This window comes from Callorhinchus milii, unplaced genomic scaffold, assembly GCF_018977255.1.
Source record: "Callorhinchus milii isolate IMCB2004 unplaced genomic scaffold, IMCB_Cmil_1.0 Scaffold1, whole genome shotgun sequence".
NCBI lineage: Eukaryota > Metazoa > Chordata > Chondrichthyes > Chimaeriformes > Callorhinchidae > Callorhinchus > Callorhinchus milii.
This window is the reverse complement of record NW_024704742.1, coordinates 105,618,276-105,637,377: the sequence shown is the minus strand read 5'-3', so window position 1 is coordinate 105,637,377 and position 19,102 is coordinate 105,618,276. Positions and strand designations below refer to the sequence as shown.

The following is a 19,102-nucleotide window of genomic DNA, read 5'->3' as shown; positions in this document are numbered from 1 at the left end:
TATATCATGGTACGAAAGCTTTAGGTAAATCTAGATAGTTGCTACCGCAGTGTGTCAGCTTGGCTCAGTTGGTAGCACTCTTACCTCTGAGTCAGAAGATTATGGGTTTAAGGCCCACTTGGGACATGGAACTTATATAGTCTCAGCTGACACTCCAATGCAATGCTGGGTATCTGCTGCATTGTTTGACTGCTGTTAAACTGAAATCAAGTCCACCTGTTCAGGTGAACGCTAAAGATTTCACAGCACTATTCAAAAAGAGAAGGGAGTTTTTCCCGATGTCCTGGCCAACAATCCCCCAATAAAATTGGTCATTCACTTCATGGCTGTTTATGAGACATTGCTGTGTGCAAATTGGCTGCCGCATTTGCCTACAAATACACATTCGCTAGACCTCACAGTATATCCTGTGAAGCACTTTGGCATGTCTTCTCAACGTGAAAGGAGCTGTATCAAATATAAGGATTATTATTATAATCTAAAATGCTACCCGCTCCCATCCCCACTAACTAAACCTTCATGAGAAAGTACACTTTTAAAAAATAGAGCAAATGGAAAGTTCAATGCAACAAAAATCTCACTAAACCTCTAGTGATCTCAAGGAAACTGTGAGGCTATCTACTCATTAAATGTGGAGACCCAGCCCAAGATCTTCTTAAACAAAGTTGCATGTCTGTTTCTTTCCCTCATGGTCTATATTTGCAAGGCAAGTAATGATCACAAAGGGGTAAACTGGGCCATATCAAGCGCATTCTTAATAGAAGTTTCATTAGCCTTTTCTGATCTCAACCCAATAAAACTGTGACTAACTTCAGCACATCTTTACCATGTGGAGCTCCCAATGGATATTTACTGATGCATAAATCAAAATGCATCATTAAGCAGACTTATCACAGTCAGAATACAATAACCAGAATAATATTTAGTAATCTCAGGCTATTGATATAAAACTTCTTCTCCCCCCCTCCCTCTATCCCTCAAACTCGTGACCACTTTAATTTGGGTCTGAAAATGATTTTGATAAACAGGATCTGTAGTATTAATGTTTGGAAAAATTCAAGCTGTACTGCTGATCAGTCAGCCGGGCAGAGTAGTTAATTTTAAACTGTGATATTGATCTCAATTTCCTGCTGCTCCCAGTTGGGATTCTGATTTCTTAACAGTCCAATCAGTTTTATAGATAGCCTCAAATGTTGCCTTTTTGCTGATTTTATACTGAGTTTGTAGCTGCTCTGGATACCTGTCAACGTAAGCCCACTGACACGACTTCCCTCTTCACGGCCTTGCTCCTCCTACCTCTGTGACCTGCTAACGCCATATCCACCTGTCCGCTCCCTCTGCTCAGCAGGCTCCAGCCTGCTCCATGTCTCCCGCCTGGCCCGCCCCCCCCATCAGTGGTCGGGCCTTCATCCTCTCTGCCCTCACCCTTGGGAATTCCTTCCACATTTCTTGCGCCTCGCTCTTTTCCTTGCCTCCTTCAAGGCATGTCTCAAGATTCCCCCTCTTCAACCGCACCTTTGATCACCTTCCTACCCTACCCTCCCTGTCCTCCACCCTCCCTGATCCCAACCCCCTGCTCAGGTCCAAATCCCTTACTATCCAGCACCTTGGGATATCCTCCCGACGTGAAAGGCACTATAGACATGTAATTTGTTGTTGCTGCTGCTGCTAGTGTTGTCCACAAATCCAGAAGAGTGGCTGGTGCCATTCTAAATAGATACTCTGGTTGCGTCTGTGTTGTCGACTGCTAACAGACTGTGCCACTGTAGCCCATTATGTAAAGATCAGTGATTGTTCCCCTGTACGGTTGTTTGTGAGACATTACTGTGTGCAAATTGGCTGCCATATTTACCTACAAAATACACTGCCACTCTGCTTCTCAGTATATATGTAAAGGACTTCGAGACAACTTCCTGATGTGAAAGGCATGTCAAATGTAAGGATTATTATTATGCCCCCAAATTAGTTGGCCCTCATCTTTTATCTTCTTCTCCCCTGTGAAAAAAATCTTAAATATTAAAAAAAATGTTGTCAAATACATTTGTTGCCTCAATATGCCAGCCAGATCGTCCAATAAATTGGATATAAGGTTATCATTCTCTATAAGGCTGCATTGGGTGCTGAGAGTGCTTCAGAATAGAGATCGCAAGAACTAGCCACTTGCTGAACAAGTCAATAAAGCATTAAGATGGCAAAGTGAAGCTTCTTACCTTATCACACCTCATAAGTCCCAGGTACCTGAGGGACTTGCTGCTCTGTGAGATCTGGGTTGCTCCCTTATCTGTGATTTCTTTACACCAGCCCACGTCCACTGTTTCAATGGTTGTGCTGTACTGTCCAATTGCTATCAGAGCTACAACAAATGGAAAAAAAAGCGTCAATTTGTAGCAAACATCACAGTCACGGTCAGTGTAAGAGGGTTAATTACCCAGGCCTCACTGTTGCCTGGTTACATTTCAAAAAGCATTTGGGAAAAATAAATGCTCTGTTTATAACAATGGGAGAGAGTTGCCACTGAGGAGCACAGCAGGCAAGGGACTCAATTCACACTCAGTGATTGCACGGAGCTCTTTGACTTCTCTCTTCCCCCAAGTGAAAACCATTATGGGGGAAAAGAACAAGAACTAAAGCTGAAGCAGCAAACTCAATTTGCGTAAAGCATCTAGCTGTCTAGCCAAATACAGGTGTATTAAAATATTGTCATTTTAAATTTCTATATAGCCTAACATTTCTCTGTAGCCTATAAATGCAGTCACAGTCACTACACTTCACACGAAAGTCCTTTGAAGCACTTTGACGAGCCTCCATGACATGTTGATGTGCTGTATTTTATAAAGAGAAAAATAGATACAAGTGCATGAAACAGTTGCATTTACTTTTCTGTCCTCTTGGTTTGGTTCCGCTGTGCCCCTGGCCCATGACAACATGTTCTAAAAATAATTTCAGGAATAAAACGGGAACAGTCGCATCCACGGTGGTATCCTACCATCAGGTACTGAATGGACAGCTCTTCTTTACCAGCATGTTCTATTTTTCTTTCAAATTTCCAATATGAATTTTTTTTAACTAACTCTCAGGCTTTTGATAATACGTACTATAAAATAATATTATGAAAGTAATAATACTTTTGTTACTACAACAACAACTTGCATTTATATGGCATCTTTCACGAGGGGTAACTTAACGGAATGCTTGATAATAGACTCGGTGGATACAGAGAGATTGAGAATACGGTGACACAAGTATGGGGGGGCGGGGCGGGGGGGGATGTGGGTGAGTGGGACCACGGTGATCAGGTGCTGTCTGGCTTGGATAGATGCAAGCTCATGTCAGCATTTGCTCCCACAGGGAATTCAGGAAGCTGGGTACCTGTCAGTCATCAACAGAGCCTTGCATGTCCTGAGGAGAACAGCAACATTGGAGGAGAGAATGGAAGAGAATAAACAGTCAGGAGAACATAAAATACTCAAGAAAACTGCAACTGCAATCTTTTTAAAAAGCAATTACTCATAAATCATAAGTGTGAGCGAGCTGCCTCCTGAGTGATGCTTAAAGTCCCCACAAAATTTTCTGAAAACTCAGTATTCCTCGCCTTGCCCTCCTTTTTACAACAACAAGATTCCATTTATAGAGCGCCTTTCACGTCGGGAGGATGTCCCAAGGCGCTGTACAGTTGGGTCAGGACCCGAGCAGGGGGGAAATGGTCAGGGTGAGGGAGGGAAGGGAGGGAGCGAGGAGGGGGTAGAGAGTCGAGAGGGGAGCTGAAGGCATGGTCAAAGAGAAAGGTCTTGAGACCGGCCTTGAAGGAGGAAAGGGAGGAGGCGGCGAAGGCACTGGGGGATAGAGTTCCAGAGCCTAGGGCCTGAGAGGTTGAAGGCCCGGCCATCGATGGTAGGGCAGTTGGGGCGGGGGATGTGGAGCATCCCCTGTGGAGAGTAGACCGAAATAAAAAAAAATCCTTGCATTTGATATAGCACCTTATCACATCACTGAGACGTCTCAAAGCGCTTCACACAGTATACTGTAAAATGAATTGACTGTATTTTGTGTGGGCGAAACACTGCAGCCAATTGCGCACAGCAGTGTCCCATAAACAGTCGTGGATTGAGTGACCAATTTTTGGGGGATTCTTTTTGAAGGAATTATCACCCCTGGAAAAGCGATCCACCAATCGACTAGCAATCAGGTTCCTACTTACTGCTAAGTAAACAGAGAAAGTAAACCCAGGTCTCTCGCTTGTGAGGCGAGTGCTGTAACCACTGAGCTGCAGGACTCCACTGCGGAGATGAGGCAGTACCCCACCCCCTTCTCATGATAATAGGATTGAAAAGCGCTTGAACAGCCCAACAAGCAATAACAAGTGGCTTGGTGCTGAGGTCTTATGAGTCAGAGGGACGATTCGTAAATTACCAGCAGAAAAGATCGGTTACTCAATTTGCAGGCTGATTCAACTCCAATGTTTCCTCTTCTAGACTGCTGGGGAGAAATTCCACCTGGGTCTAGATTTACTCTATTAGCGAAGATTTTCAGAACGTCCAGAATTTGGTCAATTCTTAAATACAGCCTTAATTTCAAAACAGGTAGTTTTAAGAACTACAGAAAAATGACTTCAAAGTTAAGACTGAATTCAACAACTTGTCAACTTCTGCATGGCCTAAATTGCTATGTTAATAGAATAAGTCTAGACCCTTGTGGAATTTCTCCCTTCTTTCGCCCACTTATCTCAGCATTGGACTTATGTGGAAAAATCAAATGATGCCCTTCTTAACTATTCATAAAGCTTTGAGCTGACTTGTGTTTGTTTCACCAGATCTTGCAGTTCTTGCTTGGAAGGCTTCAGCAATGACCTTTTAGCTGTGCGAGTTTATGAGTTTAAAAGATAAATTTGACGTGACAGGGTTATGTAACCTTTTAGACTTCCCCCATGTAATGATTCTAATATGTTCCTATCTGTAACATAGAGGAAGGGTAAATGAATAAATTAGAATTCTGGATCCTTCGGTGATTTTTTGTGCTCAGAGAAATTATCCTACAGGAAGGGTGATGTATAAATGAAAGTTGTGATTGTGCTCATCAAAGTGAAAGCCATTAGTGCTGTGAGTACATCATCCACATTTGATAGCCCGTGTCAGGCCCCTGTGCTCTTAGGTTGTGAGATACAGCTCACGTTAGTGAGTGGTGCGACCCAAATACTGAGCTTCCGATATCACCTCTGCTTTGATGAGAAGTTCACAAGAGAAGTTCGGATGAAGAAAGCCCTTTCATCCCTCCAGAATACCCATTACAGCATCAAGCTGTATCTCAAATGACTGCATTGTTCTGGCCTCAACCACCTTTCCTGTAACCCTTTCAAACAGTTGATTAACTTCTGCGGAAAGATACACTTCTCATTGCCTATCCTAAACTTGCCCTTGGCTACCTTGAACTTGTGCCCCACTGTCCTGATGGCTTGATGTATGTGAAAGTATAGCTCTAGGTTTACTTTCTCTTTGCTGAGTGGTGGCAAGCTGCTTGCCCATATGGATTTTTTTTTTGTTTTGTTTGTCAGCCGGGTGTCTGACACATACAGAAACCCATCACCATACTTAAGAATACACAAACCAAGCTGAGATTTCCATGCATCCCACCTACACATGGAAATCCCAGAGGTAGACTGTTGGAATGGAATGCCACTCTCTCCCTGGAGGGACGCATCCTGCTTACCTAAGTCCGGAAAGTATTAGGCACAGGTTGGCAAGAGCCAAGGCTTGGGGACCCCAGTGTGTGTGTTTGAGCACTGCCGTAGTCTAACCAGCTAAAACCGCATAGTTTGCCATTGATATGGCCAGCTTTCCTGCTGCTTGTCCAGCTAGGACCTCCCGACGAGTTAGGGCTTTGGGTTGCAGGGTAACAGGAGCTGAGTGGGATGATTCCCTGCCCCAGTGACTAGTCTTCTCTTCCAGGTCTTGTCAATGAGCCAGCAGTGCCCTGGAATACTGCGGACCCACCTGGTTTAGGAACTGGACTACCAAGACCACCACAGAGGGCTGGCTCAATTCCACCATTCCATTGCCAGGCATGTCGCCTTGGAGCCAGTTCAGCAGCTCCAAGGAGACCCCACTTACTCCCCCCACCCCCACCCAAGTAGGATAGTCACGAGTTGGTTGTTGACATCCAATAGAGAGAAAGAGATGAATGTGCTAGTGGAATTATTTCCAAGTTGCCAAATGTATTGCACCTCCAAATTAGTCAGTGAGTTAATAAACAGAGGGAATCAATTTAAGGTTATAAACAAAAGAACATTTTTTTACCCACAGAGTTGTTAGGATGTAGACTGCCATGTCTGGAGTCAAGGTCCATATTTGTATTCAAAAGGGAATTTGATAAATGGATGAGAATATAAAATGGTCTGGGGAAAATGCAGAGGAATGTGACTGAATGGATAGCTCTTTCAAAGATCTAGCACAAGCATGGTGACTGAATGGGTTCTCCTGCACTATAAATTTATCTGGTTCTACACTGCACAGAACTGGGGGCACGGTTGCTCCACACGCCTCTGTTTACCTGGCAGTAAGTAGGAACCTGGTTAAGTCGATTGATGAATCGTTTTACGGGGATAATAATCCCTTAAAAAATAATAGTAATAATTTGGTCACTCACTCTACAACTGTTTGTGGGACACTGCTGTGCGCAATTGGCTGCCGCGTGTTGCCCTCAAAATAGACAGTCAATTCACTTTACAGTATATTCTGTGAATGCTTTGAGATGCCTCAACGATGTGATAAGGTGCTATATTAAATGCAAGGATTGTTATTATTATTATAACTGGCACCGGCTCTGCTTTGATAGGGAAAGGAAAAATGATCAGCCAGGGTTGCAGCTCCTTATCATTATCCAATGACCCCCTTCTGGAAAGTTTGTGTGCAAGGATGTTGAGTAAGGACAGAATAGAAGTTGTCTGGTACGCCCCCATCTGTCGATTAGCCTGCCGAGATGCACTGCGTTAGCTCAGCCACGAATAATAACTCTTTGGAGACTGGTACACATGTAATTGTACTTCAGTATGACTCAGGGCATTCAGAAGTGGAGAACAATACAATGAGAGGAGGAGAAAAAGACAAGACCAAAATGTTAATAAAAAAGTTACATTTTATACATCAAAGTAACTGCAAACATAAAGGTTCCTGAGACATCAGAGTAACCAGTGGCTGTTATGAGAGCATCGCCAGGCTATGTTTTGTTCAATGAGTGGGCTGGTAAGCAGAATTTATGACATGCACATGCACCATATTATTAGTTAGTCTTTTGGAGGCTCACCATAACAGGGTACGTCTCATGCAGTTTCCAGCAATATTACTCAACAGGGCAACATCTAAATCTGACCAAAATAATAAGTTACGTCTCACTCTACATACAGTTCTTTGCTCTACTTCTTCGAGATGCAATTCATATCAGAACAGTGCTGCATGTGGGCCAGAGAAATAGCTCCACTTCACTAAGAGACCAAAATATTTTCTTTGAAGCAGCAGCTCTGTTCCAATTACCATTGATGCCAAAAGCAATACTGTTCTCATCACCTCCACGAACATAAGAGAATGTGGTTTGAGAAGAAAAACTGGGAAAAAGATGAGGTTCTAATAACCTGCTGTACCATTTATCCCACTGTAGACTTCAACCAATGTTAAGTTTGGGCAAGATTCTGCTACTGATTGTGTCTCTGACCATCACTTGCATCAGTCTGGCTCAGTCGTGGTACTCTCATCTCTGAGTCAAAGGGTTGTGGGCTGGGACTTGGACTCACATAGTTTAAGCTGACACTACAAAATTGTGCTAAGGTGGAGTAGGAAGTTGCATTGTTGGAGGTGTCGTCCTTTAGATGATACCTTAAACCAAGGTCCTGTCTGCCTGTTCAGGAGGACGATTAAATTCCCATGGCGCTATTCGAAAAGAAAAGAGAGTTTCTGCCGGTGTTCCGGCAACAATCTCTCAAATAAAATTGGTCATTCACTTCATAGCTGTTTGTTGTCATTGGTGTGCACAAATCGGCTGCCACATTTAATCACAAATACAGTCACTGCACTTCACAGTAAATCCTGTGAGGCACTTTGGACATCCTCCCGATGTGAAAGGCACTAGAGCAAATGCAAGGATTATTATTATGAAGAAATTCCTCTTGATGATAAAGTAAGTAGCATTAACAATACGTGTTTTAAAAGTGATTTTTTCCCATTATAAATCCGGATTACGAAAGTTGCTACATGATGCAGTAAGAGTAATCCAAGCCCTTGATATCCTGTGACAGGTGATTTAAATACAAGTAGACCTTCCAACAAGGAAGAAGGAACTTTACTCTTTATAACAAGTTGTATTGAAATGCCTCAAAGTGCTTCACAAGAGTGTACTGTCCAGTGCAATGCCAGATTTTGTGGGCAATAGCCATTTATTGCAGCAGCATCCTGCAAACAGCTAGTAAGTGAATGACCAATTTCACTGGAGGATTGTTCACTAGGACAACAAGAGTAACACATTTCTCTTTTAAATAGCGCTATGGGGTACTTACAGTAAACCTTAACAGATAGGCAGCAATTCAGCTTAATGTCTCATCTAAAAGATGGCACCTCTGACAACACAGCATTTCTTCACTATTGCACTGAGCTAGACTATGACCTCGGGTCCTGAGGCGAGATTGAACCTTTTGGGTCAGAGGTGAGGTGTTACCAAGTATCTGAGCCAAAGTAATAATACAAGATAATACTGTCAGATTTTTTTCAACTTCCTAAAGTCTTCTATACTCATAACATAACATAACATGTAGGAGCAGGAGTAGGCCATTCGGCCCTTCGAGCCTGCCCCAAATCATGGCTGATCTTCTAATCTAACTCCAGCTAATAACCTGACCCTGCCTTATCCCCATATCCCTTAATCCCTTTTGCAATAAGAAATCTATCTATCTCAATCTTGAATATGTTCAAGGACTGAGCGTCAACAGCCCTTTGGGGTAGTGAGTTCCATACATTCACCACCCTTTGAATGAAGAAGTTCTTCCTCAACTCAGTGCGAAAGGGCTGGCCTCTGATTTTAAGGTTGTGACCCCTGGTTTTAGTTTCTCCAACCAGGGGAAACAATCTCCCACTATCTACTCTATCATGCCCTTTGATGATCTTATAGATTTCTATAAGAAAGATCCACTCTAATTCTTCTATATTTTAGAGAATATAGGCCCAAATTGGTCAGCCTATCCTCGTAACTCATCCCCTTCATCCCTGGTACTAACCTAATAAATCTACGCTGCAACCCCTCCAAGGCAAGTACATCCTTCCTTAAATGAGGAGACCAAAACTGGACACAGTATTCCAGGTGTGGTCTCACCAGGGCCCTATACAGTTGCAGCAAGACTTCCCTACTCTTATGCTCTAATCCTTTCATAATGAATGCTAACATACCGTTCGCCTTCCTAATTGCTGCTGCCCTGCAGACTAACTTTCTGTGATTGGTGTACAAGGACACCCAAGTCCCTCTGGACGCTAACACATTCCAATCTCTCCCCTTCTAAAAAATAACCCGCTCTACTATTTTTGCTACCTAGGTGGATGACTTCGCACTTCCCTACATTATACTTCATCTGCCATCTACCTGCCCAATCACCTAACCTATCTATGTCTCGCTGCATTTTTTTAATGTCATCCTCTGTATTGACACTTCCTCCTAGTTTTGTGTCATCCGCGAATTTAGATATATTAACTTCGATGTCCTCATCTAGATCGTTGATGTAGATGGTAAATAGCTGAGGCCCAAGGACTGATCCTTGTGGCACTCCACTAGTCACATCCCGCCAATCTGAAAAGGACCAGTTTATCCCTACTCTTTGTTTCCTACCCGTTAACCATTCCCCAATCCATGTTAATATGCTCCCCCCAATTCCATGGGCCCTTATCTTTTGGATTAACCTTTTATGCGGCACCTTATCGAATGCCTTCTGGAAGTCCAAATAGACCACATCCACTGATTCACCCTTATCTAGTTTACTGGAAATATCCTCAAAAAACTTTATGAGATTTGTCAAACATGACTTCCCTTTTGTAAAGCCATGTTGACTTGGCCAATTATATTGTGCTCCCCTAAATACCGCACTACAACATCCTTAATCAACAATTCTAAAAATTTTCCTATCACTGGTGTGAGACTAACTGGCCTATAGTTCCCCAGCTTTTCCTTTCCACCTTTTTTAACTCCAGGAATCAATCTAGCTTTCTAAATATTATTTAACCATAGCACAATTCCCTAATAACACAGTAATTCCTGTGTGCACAAGGAAATGCTTCTGAAGAGTTTGCTCTGCACAGGAACAATTCTCCCTACTATTGCTCTGAGACACCACCCTGACTCTTGCATTCAGTCAGGCGTAATGGGGGCACATGACCCAAAAGGATGTATTTTCCAATGCAAAATGTTTCTGATGCCTTGTTTTTGATCTTCCAAAATTCTCTGGATTCTGGAACGGTTCCCATTTGATTGGAAGCTCACAAACGTAACAACATTATTTAAGAAGGGTGGGAGAGAGAAGATGGGGACCTATAGACCAGTCAGTCTGATATCGGTGGTAGGGAGAATTCTAAAATCCTTAATTAGGAACATCGTAGTGGGACACTTAGAGGATCATAACATGATTAGGCAGAGCCAACATGGCTTTGCAAAAGGGAAGTCATGCTTAACAAATCTTTTAGAGTTGTTTGAGGATGTAACTAGCAAGTTAAATAGGGGGGAACCAGTAGATGTAGTGTATTTAGATTTTCAGAAGGCATTCGATAAGGTGCCACATAAAAGGCTGCTACACAAGATTAGGGCCCATGGAATTAAAGGCAATATATTAGCATGGATCGAAGAGTGGCTAATGGGAAGAAAACAGAGAGTAGAGATAAACAGGTCCTTCTCAGATTGGCAAGATGTGACTAGTGGAGTGCCACAGGATCAGTGCTTGGGCCTCAACTATTTACCAGCTATATCAATGATCTAGATGAGGACATAGAACTCAAAATATCTAAATTCGCGAATGACACTAAGCTAGGTGGGAGAGTAAACTCTGAGGATGACACAAAAAGATTGCAAAGGGATATAGATAGGCTAGGTGAGTGGGCAAGAAGGTGTCAGATAGAATATCATGGGAAGTGTGAAGTTATTCACATAGGTAGTAAAAACAGAAAAGCAGATTATTTTCTAGAAGGGGAGAGACAAGATAGTGTTAGTGTTTAGAGGGATTTGGGTGTCCTTGTACATCAGTCACAAAAAGTTAGTATGCAGGTACAGCAAGCAATTTGGAAGGCTAATGGCATGTTGATGTTTATTGCAAAGGGGTTTTTCTGCAACTGTATAGGGTCTTGGTGAGACTGCACCTAGAATATTGTGTGCAGTTTTGGTCTCCTTATTTAAGAAAGGACATACTCGCCTTAGCGGGGGTGCAGCGTAGATTCACAAGTTTAATTCCTGGGGTGAGGGGGTTGACCTATGAGGATAGGTTGAGTAAACTAGGCCTATATTCCCTAGAATATAGAAGAATTAGGGGTAATCTTATAGAAATATATAAGATTCTCATGGGGCTTGACAGGGTAGACAGTGCGAGACTGATTCCCCTGGTAGGAGAATCTAGATTTAGGGTCACAGTTTTAAGATTAAGGGTCAGCCTTTTTGAACAGAGTTGAGGGAAACACTTCTTCATTCAGAGGGTAGTGAATTTATGGAATTCTCTACCCCAGAAGGCTGCTGATGCTCAGTCCTTGAACATATTCAACACTGAGATTGATAGATTTCTAAAGGATAGAGGGATTAAGGGATATGGGGATAAGGTGGGCAGATGGAGTTAGGTTAGAAGATCAGCCATGATCTTATTGAATTGAGGGGCAGACTTTAGGAATCGAATGGCTTACTCCTGCTCCTAATTCCTATGTTCCTAAAACAACAGTGAATAATAATTTGTTATTTAATGGTTTGCATTCTTTTTTATTTACAAGAATGGCTTCTGTATTTTTTTAGGCTGCTCTATAGCTTCTGATGACAGGACAGAGAGAGCGAGACAGCCACATCTTGGTAAGAGTCAGGAGTTGGGAGCTCTGCCCAGTTGTATTCCAAGAAACAATGTCTCAATCGTATAGAAACCAGATTACTCCATAGAGTATTAAATTGTCTGTATCAATGCTTCTCCTTACAACCTTCAATCCTGATCTTAATAATAATCCCTCCAAAACCAAAAACAAAAATAAAATTGGTCATTTTCAATCTACGACTGTTTGTGGGACATTGCTGTGTGCAATTGGCTGCCGCGTTCGCCCACAAATTTACAGTGTGTTCTGTGAAGCGCTTTGGGACGTCCTTCCGATGTGAAAAGCGCTATATCAAATGCAAGGATTATTAACCAGATATTGATCCAGCTCCCTTTTAAAGGGGTTCATCGACACAGTATTAACTGCTTTTGCTAGACGTCTATTTCATATATCTACCAATCTGTGAGAAAAACATTTCTTTTAATCTCCAATCTCACTAGCGCACCCTGTTCCTATTGTATTTGTGGCTCTTTGAACACGCTCTAAATTAATAATAATTAGTTTACATGTTATTATTATATAACGTTTGTTATATAATAATAATCCTTACATTTGATATTTCAAGTCAGAAGGATGTTTCAAAAATGTAATACAACAATCCCACCCTTATAGCCTTAGTCCTCAAAACTTGTCCAAAACACTCAATCTCTTTCTTTGACTGCAACTTTGGCCACTCCTCTCTAATCCGATCTGAGTTTGAGCTCGAACTCCATCTCTATGAAGTGCTGTGCAATGTTCTCCTATATGAAAGATACTATATTTCCCTACAAAATCACAGTCGCCAAATTTTACTGTAAAATCCTGCAAAGCGCTTTGACACATCTAGAAGACACGAAAAGTACTATATCAAATGCAAGGATTATTATTATTATATAATCTTGTCTATGCTTTTTTTTAAAAAGAGAATCCTTTCAGTTCTATTTACCTGTCTTTTCCCAATATCCCTGCAGTATATTTATAAAATAATAATCCTTAATCTAACCCCCAGGTCTCTTGAACAAAACACAAAATACTGCGGATGCTGGAATCTGAAACAAAAACAGAGAGAGCTGGGAAAACTCAGCAGGTCAAGGCAGCATGTACGGAGAAAGGAAAGTGAGTCAACGTTTTGGGTCCATGACCCTTCGTCAGTTCCCAGCTCTCACTGTTTTTGCCCCAGGACTTCTTGTGAGGCGAGTGCTCTAACCACTGAGCTACAGGATTCTAAACACATTCCAAACCTAAACTATGAATATGACTTCAGCCTGTATTCATTTAGAAATGCAGAGCAAAGAGAGAATATAAAAGCTAAAAAAAAGTTGTAGTTTAAATGGAATAAATAACATTTCCAGGAACGTTTAATCTAATTCAATCACTACCCAGACACTCACCCGCACAAAACTCTGCATCCCCCATCACACCAGGCCTTATCAGGCTCCACTGGCTTCCAATTACCGAACGGATCGATTTCAAGATCCTCTCACTCGTTTTCAAATCCCTTCATGCCGTCGCACCTCCCTATCTATCAGACCTGCTTACCTCCCACTCCACCACCCACTGCCTCTGCTCAGCTGGTTCGGGCCTCCTGTTTGTCCGTCGTCCCCTCTCTTCCACCATTGGTGGCCGTGCTTTCAGCCACTATGCCCCAAAACTCTCCCTCAATCCCTCAGCCTTGCCCCCTCCCTCCCCACCTACAAATGCCAGCGAAACACCTTCAGTTTTGATCATACTTATGGCCACCTTTCCCCTCCCTCTCCCCCTGATTCAGTGTAAGACTTCGCCATTGTCAAGCACTCCGGGATGCTACTCCACGTGAAGGGCGCTATATAAATGCAAGTTGTTGTTGTAATCAAATTGGTCGTTCACTTCATGGCTGTTTGAGGGACATTGCTGTGCACAAATTAGATGCTGTGTTCACCCACAAAACACATGGTCACTACATTTTACAGTTTATCCTGTGAGACATTTTAGGATATCGTCCTGACATGAAAAGTGCTGTACCAAGCGCAAGAAATATTATTATTAAATACCATTAGACTAAATATTATTAAATATTGAAAAACAAACAAATGTATTGCAGACATTTCACTATTATTGAAGGAAATGTTTGTGGGAGGTTTATTTAAAAATTAAATGATTCAAGTAGTCCAATAATAGACACAGAGTTTACGTGAGCTTCTAGTCTGTTTCGAATAGAATTTGCAATATAATCTCCCTACTTACAACGTCACAAATTATGAATTTTGGTAATTAGAACTGACACGTTTTGCTATTTAAAAGACTCTCATAAATCACTGAAAAATCTATTCAGGGTTTCAAACCGTCACAACCAATCTATTAGCAGTTAATGCAGGGGGAAAGAATGTACAGAAACTTGTTTCTTGAGAAAAGCTGCCTGAATTGATCTATATTTCATAGCTGGGTCTATTGCCGGAAAGAATTATTGCCTCTAATCTAATCACACAAACTATGTGGTAACCTTTTGTAAAGTGATCAGGCAGCTGGATGTTTGTTAGAGACTCCAAGATCCCTTTGAAATACCTCTTCAATTAGCTGGGACAGAGTTCCAGTATTCATTCTGCTTCCTGGACAGTGGAAGCACATGCTTCACACAATACTATTACCACAAAAAGCTGAACAAGAATGCCACACATCATTTCATAGAATCATAGAATTATACAGCACAGAAGGAGGCCATTCGGCCCACCATGTCTATGCCAGCTCTTTGAAAAGAGCTATCCAAATCAATCCCATTCCCCCGCAATCTCCTCATAACCCTGCAAACTTGTCCTGTCCTCCCCAAATAATCTACTTCTTGGCTTCCACCACGCTTTCAGCCAATACATTTAGTCCGATACTTACAGCAATCTCGATCTTATTATTGAATACCTATATTTGGGCACACACTTGGTTGAGAGTGTGAAATGTCCAGTGAAGTGTCAAAACACCGTCCTGGGTTTCTAAATCTCCTGTTACTGACCTGCTTCAAGCCTTGGGCTCGTACCCTTTTTCTGGATTCCAGAAATTGTGTACCAGTATTAGCAATTGATACAGTATCTTATCACATCAGAATGTATTGAAGCAGGTTACACAATGAGCTGCTTTGAAGTGTTACATGATTGTTGTTGAATAGGTAAACTGACAGCCAATCTGTTCTACTGACCCTTCACCAATTATCATCTTTGGTGAATTTTGGATGAAAGAAAGAGAAATATTTGCCAGGACAGCAGGAGAACTCCTAGGTATATAATTACAGAATCTTTAACGTGCACCTGAACAGGCAAATAGATTAATTTCTGTTCCAAAGGAAGACACCTCCAACAATCCAGCAATTACTCCAGAGTGTCAGCTTGGATTCTGACCTCAAATCCTGTGTGGGGATTGAACCCACATGCAATATTAACCTAGAACGGTTTGGATTTCCTTCTTCACTGCTGGCAGACATCCTTTGACCAGTGTGACGCAAATCAGGAATGGAGCTTAGAGGAAGATTCGAACCTCGAATCAATCCTATTTTCTGTCAAATGATTCAAATAAACCAGCCAACACAGAAATACATCAGTCCACACTCAAATAGACTAGTGAACATCAAAATAAACCAGTCAACATGCAAATGAACCATTCAGCAAGCTAATAAACTACTCAACATGCCAATGAACCAGCCATCCTCTTGACATTGTGCCTCAGTATGTGACAGTGCCAAAGTGCCATTTGTTGTGACAATATACCTTCCAGTGAAATGAGGCAGTATCTTTCACTGGCAGATAGACAATTGGCAATCCTATGAAAAGAAAGGGCATAATGTGTGGCAAAGATCTGAATTCCAAGAACAACGTCAATCCTACAGCTCATTAGCTGCATCACAGCCAATCTACTAATGGTCAAAATGAATCTTCTGAGTCGTTTCACGCTTTGAGTGGGCTGAAACATGAGGCCAATTAGATCGCCAACCCCTGTCCAGCCCAGGGCACACTGAAATCTATGCTCTGCTATCAGACACTGACATGAGGAAGCACCAGTCATGACCCACATCAATCTTATTTTCTGTTAGACGATTCAAATGAATTAATCAACATGCAAATAAACTAGTCAACATGTAAATAAACCAGTCAACACACAAATAAAACAGTTAAGATGTCAATAAACCAGTCAACACACAAATAAACCAATAAGGACACCAATAAACCAGTCAGAATGCAAAATTAACCAGTCAAAATAACAATAAAACCGGTCAATACACAAATAAACCAATGAACACGTAAATAAACCAGTCAACATGTAAATAAACTAGTCAACTCACAAACTAGTTAACATGCCAATAAATCAGTCAACGTATCAATAAACCAGTCAACATGTAATTAAACCACCAAACATGCCAAAAGATCAGTCAGGATGCCAATTTTCCAGTCAACCCACAAATAAACCAGTCAACATGCAAATATACCAATGAACACACAAATAAACCAGTCAACATGCAAATATACCAATGAATTCCAGTGCAAAGTTAATAGCATATTAGGAATGACAGGTTCCTTGGACCAAAGAACCACCAGTGAGAGTTATATGGAATGCCCCCCGCCCACATATCATTAACTAAAACCTGTTTGCTCGGTGGAGCGAGGTGAAAGTCACTTTATGAGGAAACTGTAAGGAATAGTGAAGCACCATGAACATTCCTAATAGTACTAACTCACATCAGATGACTAGTATTTAATTTTATTAATAAATATCAACAGAACATCTGATGAGCCACTTGTGATGAAGACCTTGATAACTCCTGGGTAAGCTTTCAATCTGATGGCACTTGTGGCTTGCAGGTTTTCCAAGGTGAGTCACTGATCACCTTGTGGGACAGTTCAGCAAATAAAACTGTCTAACATCAACATCTTAATTTTCATTCAAACATTGATCACACAACCCAAAACACACTTCAATGTATTATAAATATATATATATATAAACACTTGTATGTAGCATGCAAGGGTCGCATCGCGAAAGAGGTCCACACAAAATAAATCAACTGAGGACCAACGATGGCAGATCAGGTTAACCATGTGTTGACAGCACCACAGTAATGGACTTCAGCACTCTGACCTGTTCCTCTCCAGACACTTGGTTCCTGGGCTTGGGAATGCTTCTTACACAGCCTCTAGTTTGCTCCAAGGATCATCCACAGGCTTTCCTTCTGCGTAGAAGTCTAAAATATTTTACTGGGCTCCTCCAGCCTATTGGAGGGTACTGAGCCGATTGCCCTCCAGCCTTCCTGAAACACAAACTGGCCCGCCCATAACACTGTTTGTGGGACATTGTTGTGCGCAACCGGCCACCAAGGTTCGCCCACAAAATACACAGTCAATCCACTTTACAATATATCCTGTGAAGCGCGACGACATGATAAGGTTCTATATCAAATCCAAGGATTCTGGAATGGTTCCCATTGATTGGAAGATTGCAAACGTAACACCACTATTTAAGAAGGATGGGAGAGAAAAGATGGGGAACTATAGACCAGTTAGTCTGACATCAATGGTAGGGATAATTCTTGAGTCCTTAATTAAGGATGTCATCATAGGATTCCTGGAAGACCATAACAAGATTAGGCAGAGTCATGGCTTTACAAAAGGGAAGTCATGCTTAACTAAACTTTTAGAATTTTTTGAAGATGTATCTAGCAGGTTAGATGGGGGGAACCAGTAGATGTAGTATATTTAGATTTTAAAAAGGCATTTGACAAAGTGCCACACAAAAGGCTATTGCACAAGGTTAAGGCCCATGGGATAAATGGGAGCATATTAGCATGGATTGAAGAGTGGCTAACGGGTAGAAAATAGAGAGTAGGGATAAACGGGTCATTCTCGAATTGGCAGGATGTGACAAGTGGAGTGCCACAAGGATCAGTGCTTGGGCCTCACTATTTACAATTTACATCAATGATCTAGACAAGGACATTGAATGTAATGTATCTAAATTCGCGGATGACACTAAACTAGGTGGGAGAGTAAGCTCTGAGGATGATGCAAAAAGATTGCAACGGGATATAGATAGGCTAGGGGAGTGGGCGAGTAGGTGGCAGATGGAATTTAATGTGGGTATGTAAAAATAGAAAAACGGATTATTTTCTAGAGGGGGAGAGATTATATAGTATTAGTGTGCCGAGGGATTTGGGTGTCCTTGTACACCAGTCTCAAAAAGTTAGTTCGCAGGTGCAGCAAGCAACTAAGAAGGCGAACGGCATGTTAACATTCATTGCAAAAGATTTAGAGTACAAGAGTAGGGAAGTCTTGCTGCAACTGTATAGGGCCTTGGTGAGACCGCACCTGGAGTATTGTGTGCAGTTTTGGTCTCCTTATTCAAAAAGGACCATACTTGCCCAGAGGGGGTGCAGCGTAGATTCATTCGGTTAGTTCCTGGGATGAGGGGACTGACCTATGAGGATAGGCTGAATAAACTAGGGCTATATTCTCTTGAGTACAGAAGAATTAGGGGAGATCTTATTGAAACATATAAGATTCTTAAAGGGCTGGATAAAGTAGACACTGAGGGACTGTTTCCCCTGGTAGGAGAATCTATAACCAGGGGTCACAGTCTTAAAATTAAGGGTCAGCCTTTTAGAACAGAGATGAGGAAACATTTCTTCACTCAGAGGGTAGTGAATTTATGGAATTATTTATGGAATTCACTACCCCAGAAGGCTGTAGATACTCAGTCCTTAAACATTTTCGAGGCTGACACTGATAGATTTTTAAAAATAGACGGATTAGGGGATACGGAGATAGGGCAGGTAATTAGAGTTAGGTCAGAAGCTCAGCCATGATCTTATCGAATGGCGGGGCAGGCTCGAGGGGCCGAATGGCCTACTCCTCCTCCTAATTCTTATGTTCTTATGTTCTTATTAATATGGCATCAGCTGTCCCTGCTCTGAGGTTCAAGGATAAGAATTCAGCGGCACAAACGTGATCCCGCCACACCCCGCTCGCAAACTGACCATTGATACCAGAGTGCGCAGTTCAAACTCTTTACAATACAGATTATCCATAACCCAAACCTGT

The 19,102-nt window shown here is 41.9% G+C and overlaps 1 protein-coding gene across 4 annotated transcripts in view; it reads right to left on the bottom strand.

Annotated features, from left to right (window-relative positions):
* The window catches only part of fbxl17 (F-box and leucine-rich repeat protein 17), a 426,982-nt gene that overhangs the window by 33,347 nt on the left and 374,533 nt on the right, over positions 1 to 19,102 (bottom strand). For all 4 annotated transcript variants that reach the window (XM_042334038.1, XM_042334042.1, XM_042334045.1 and 1 more), the window contains one exon: positions 2,211 to 2,353. In XM_042334038.1, coding sequence (XP_042189972.1) covers positions 2,211 to 2,353 — 143 coding nt within the window. The remainder of the gene's footprint in view (positions 1 to 2,210; positions 2,354 to 19,102) is intronic.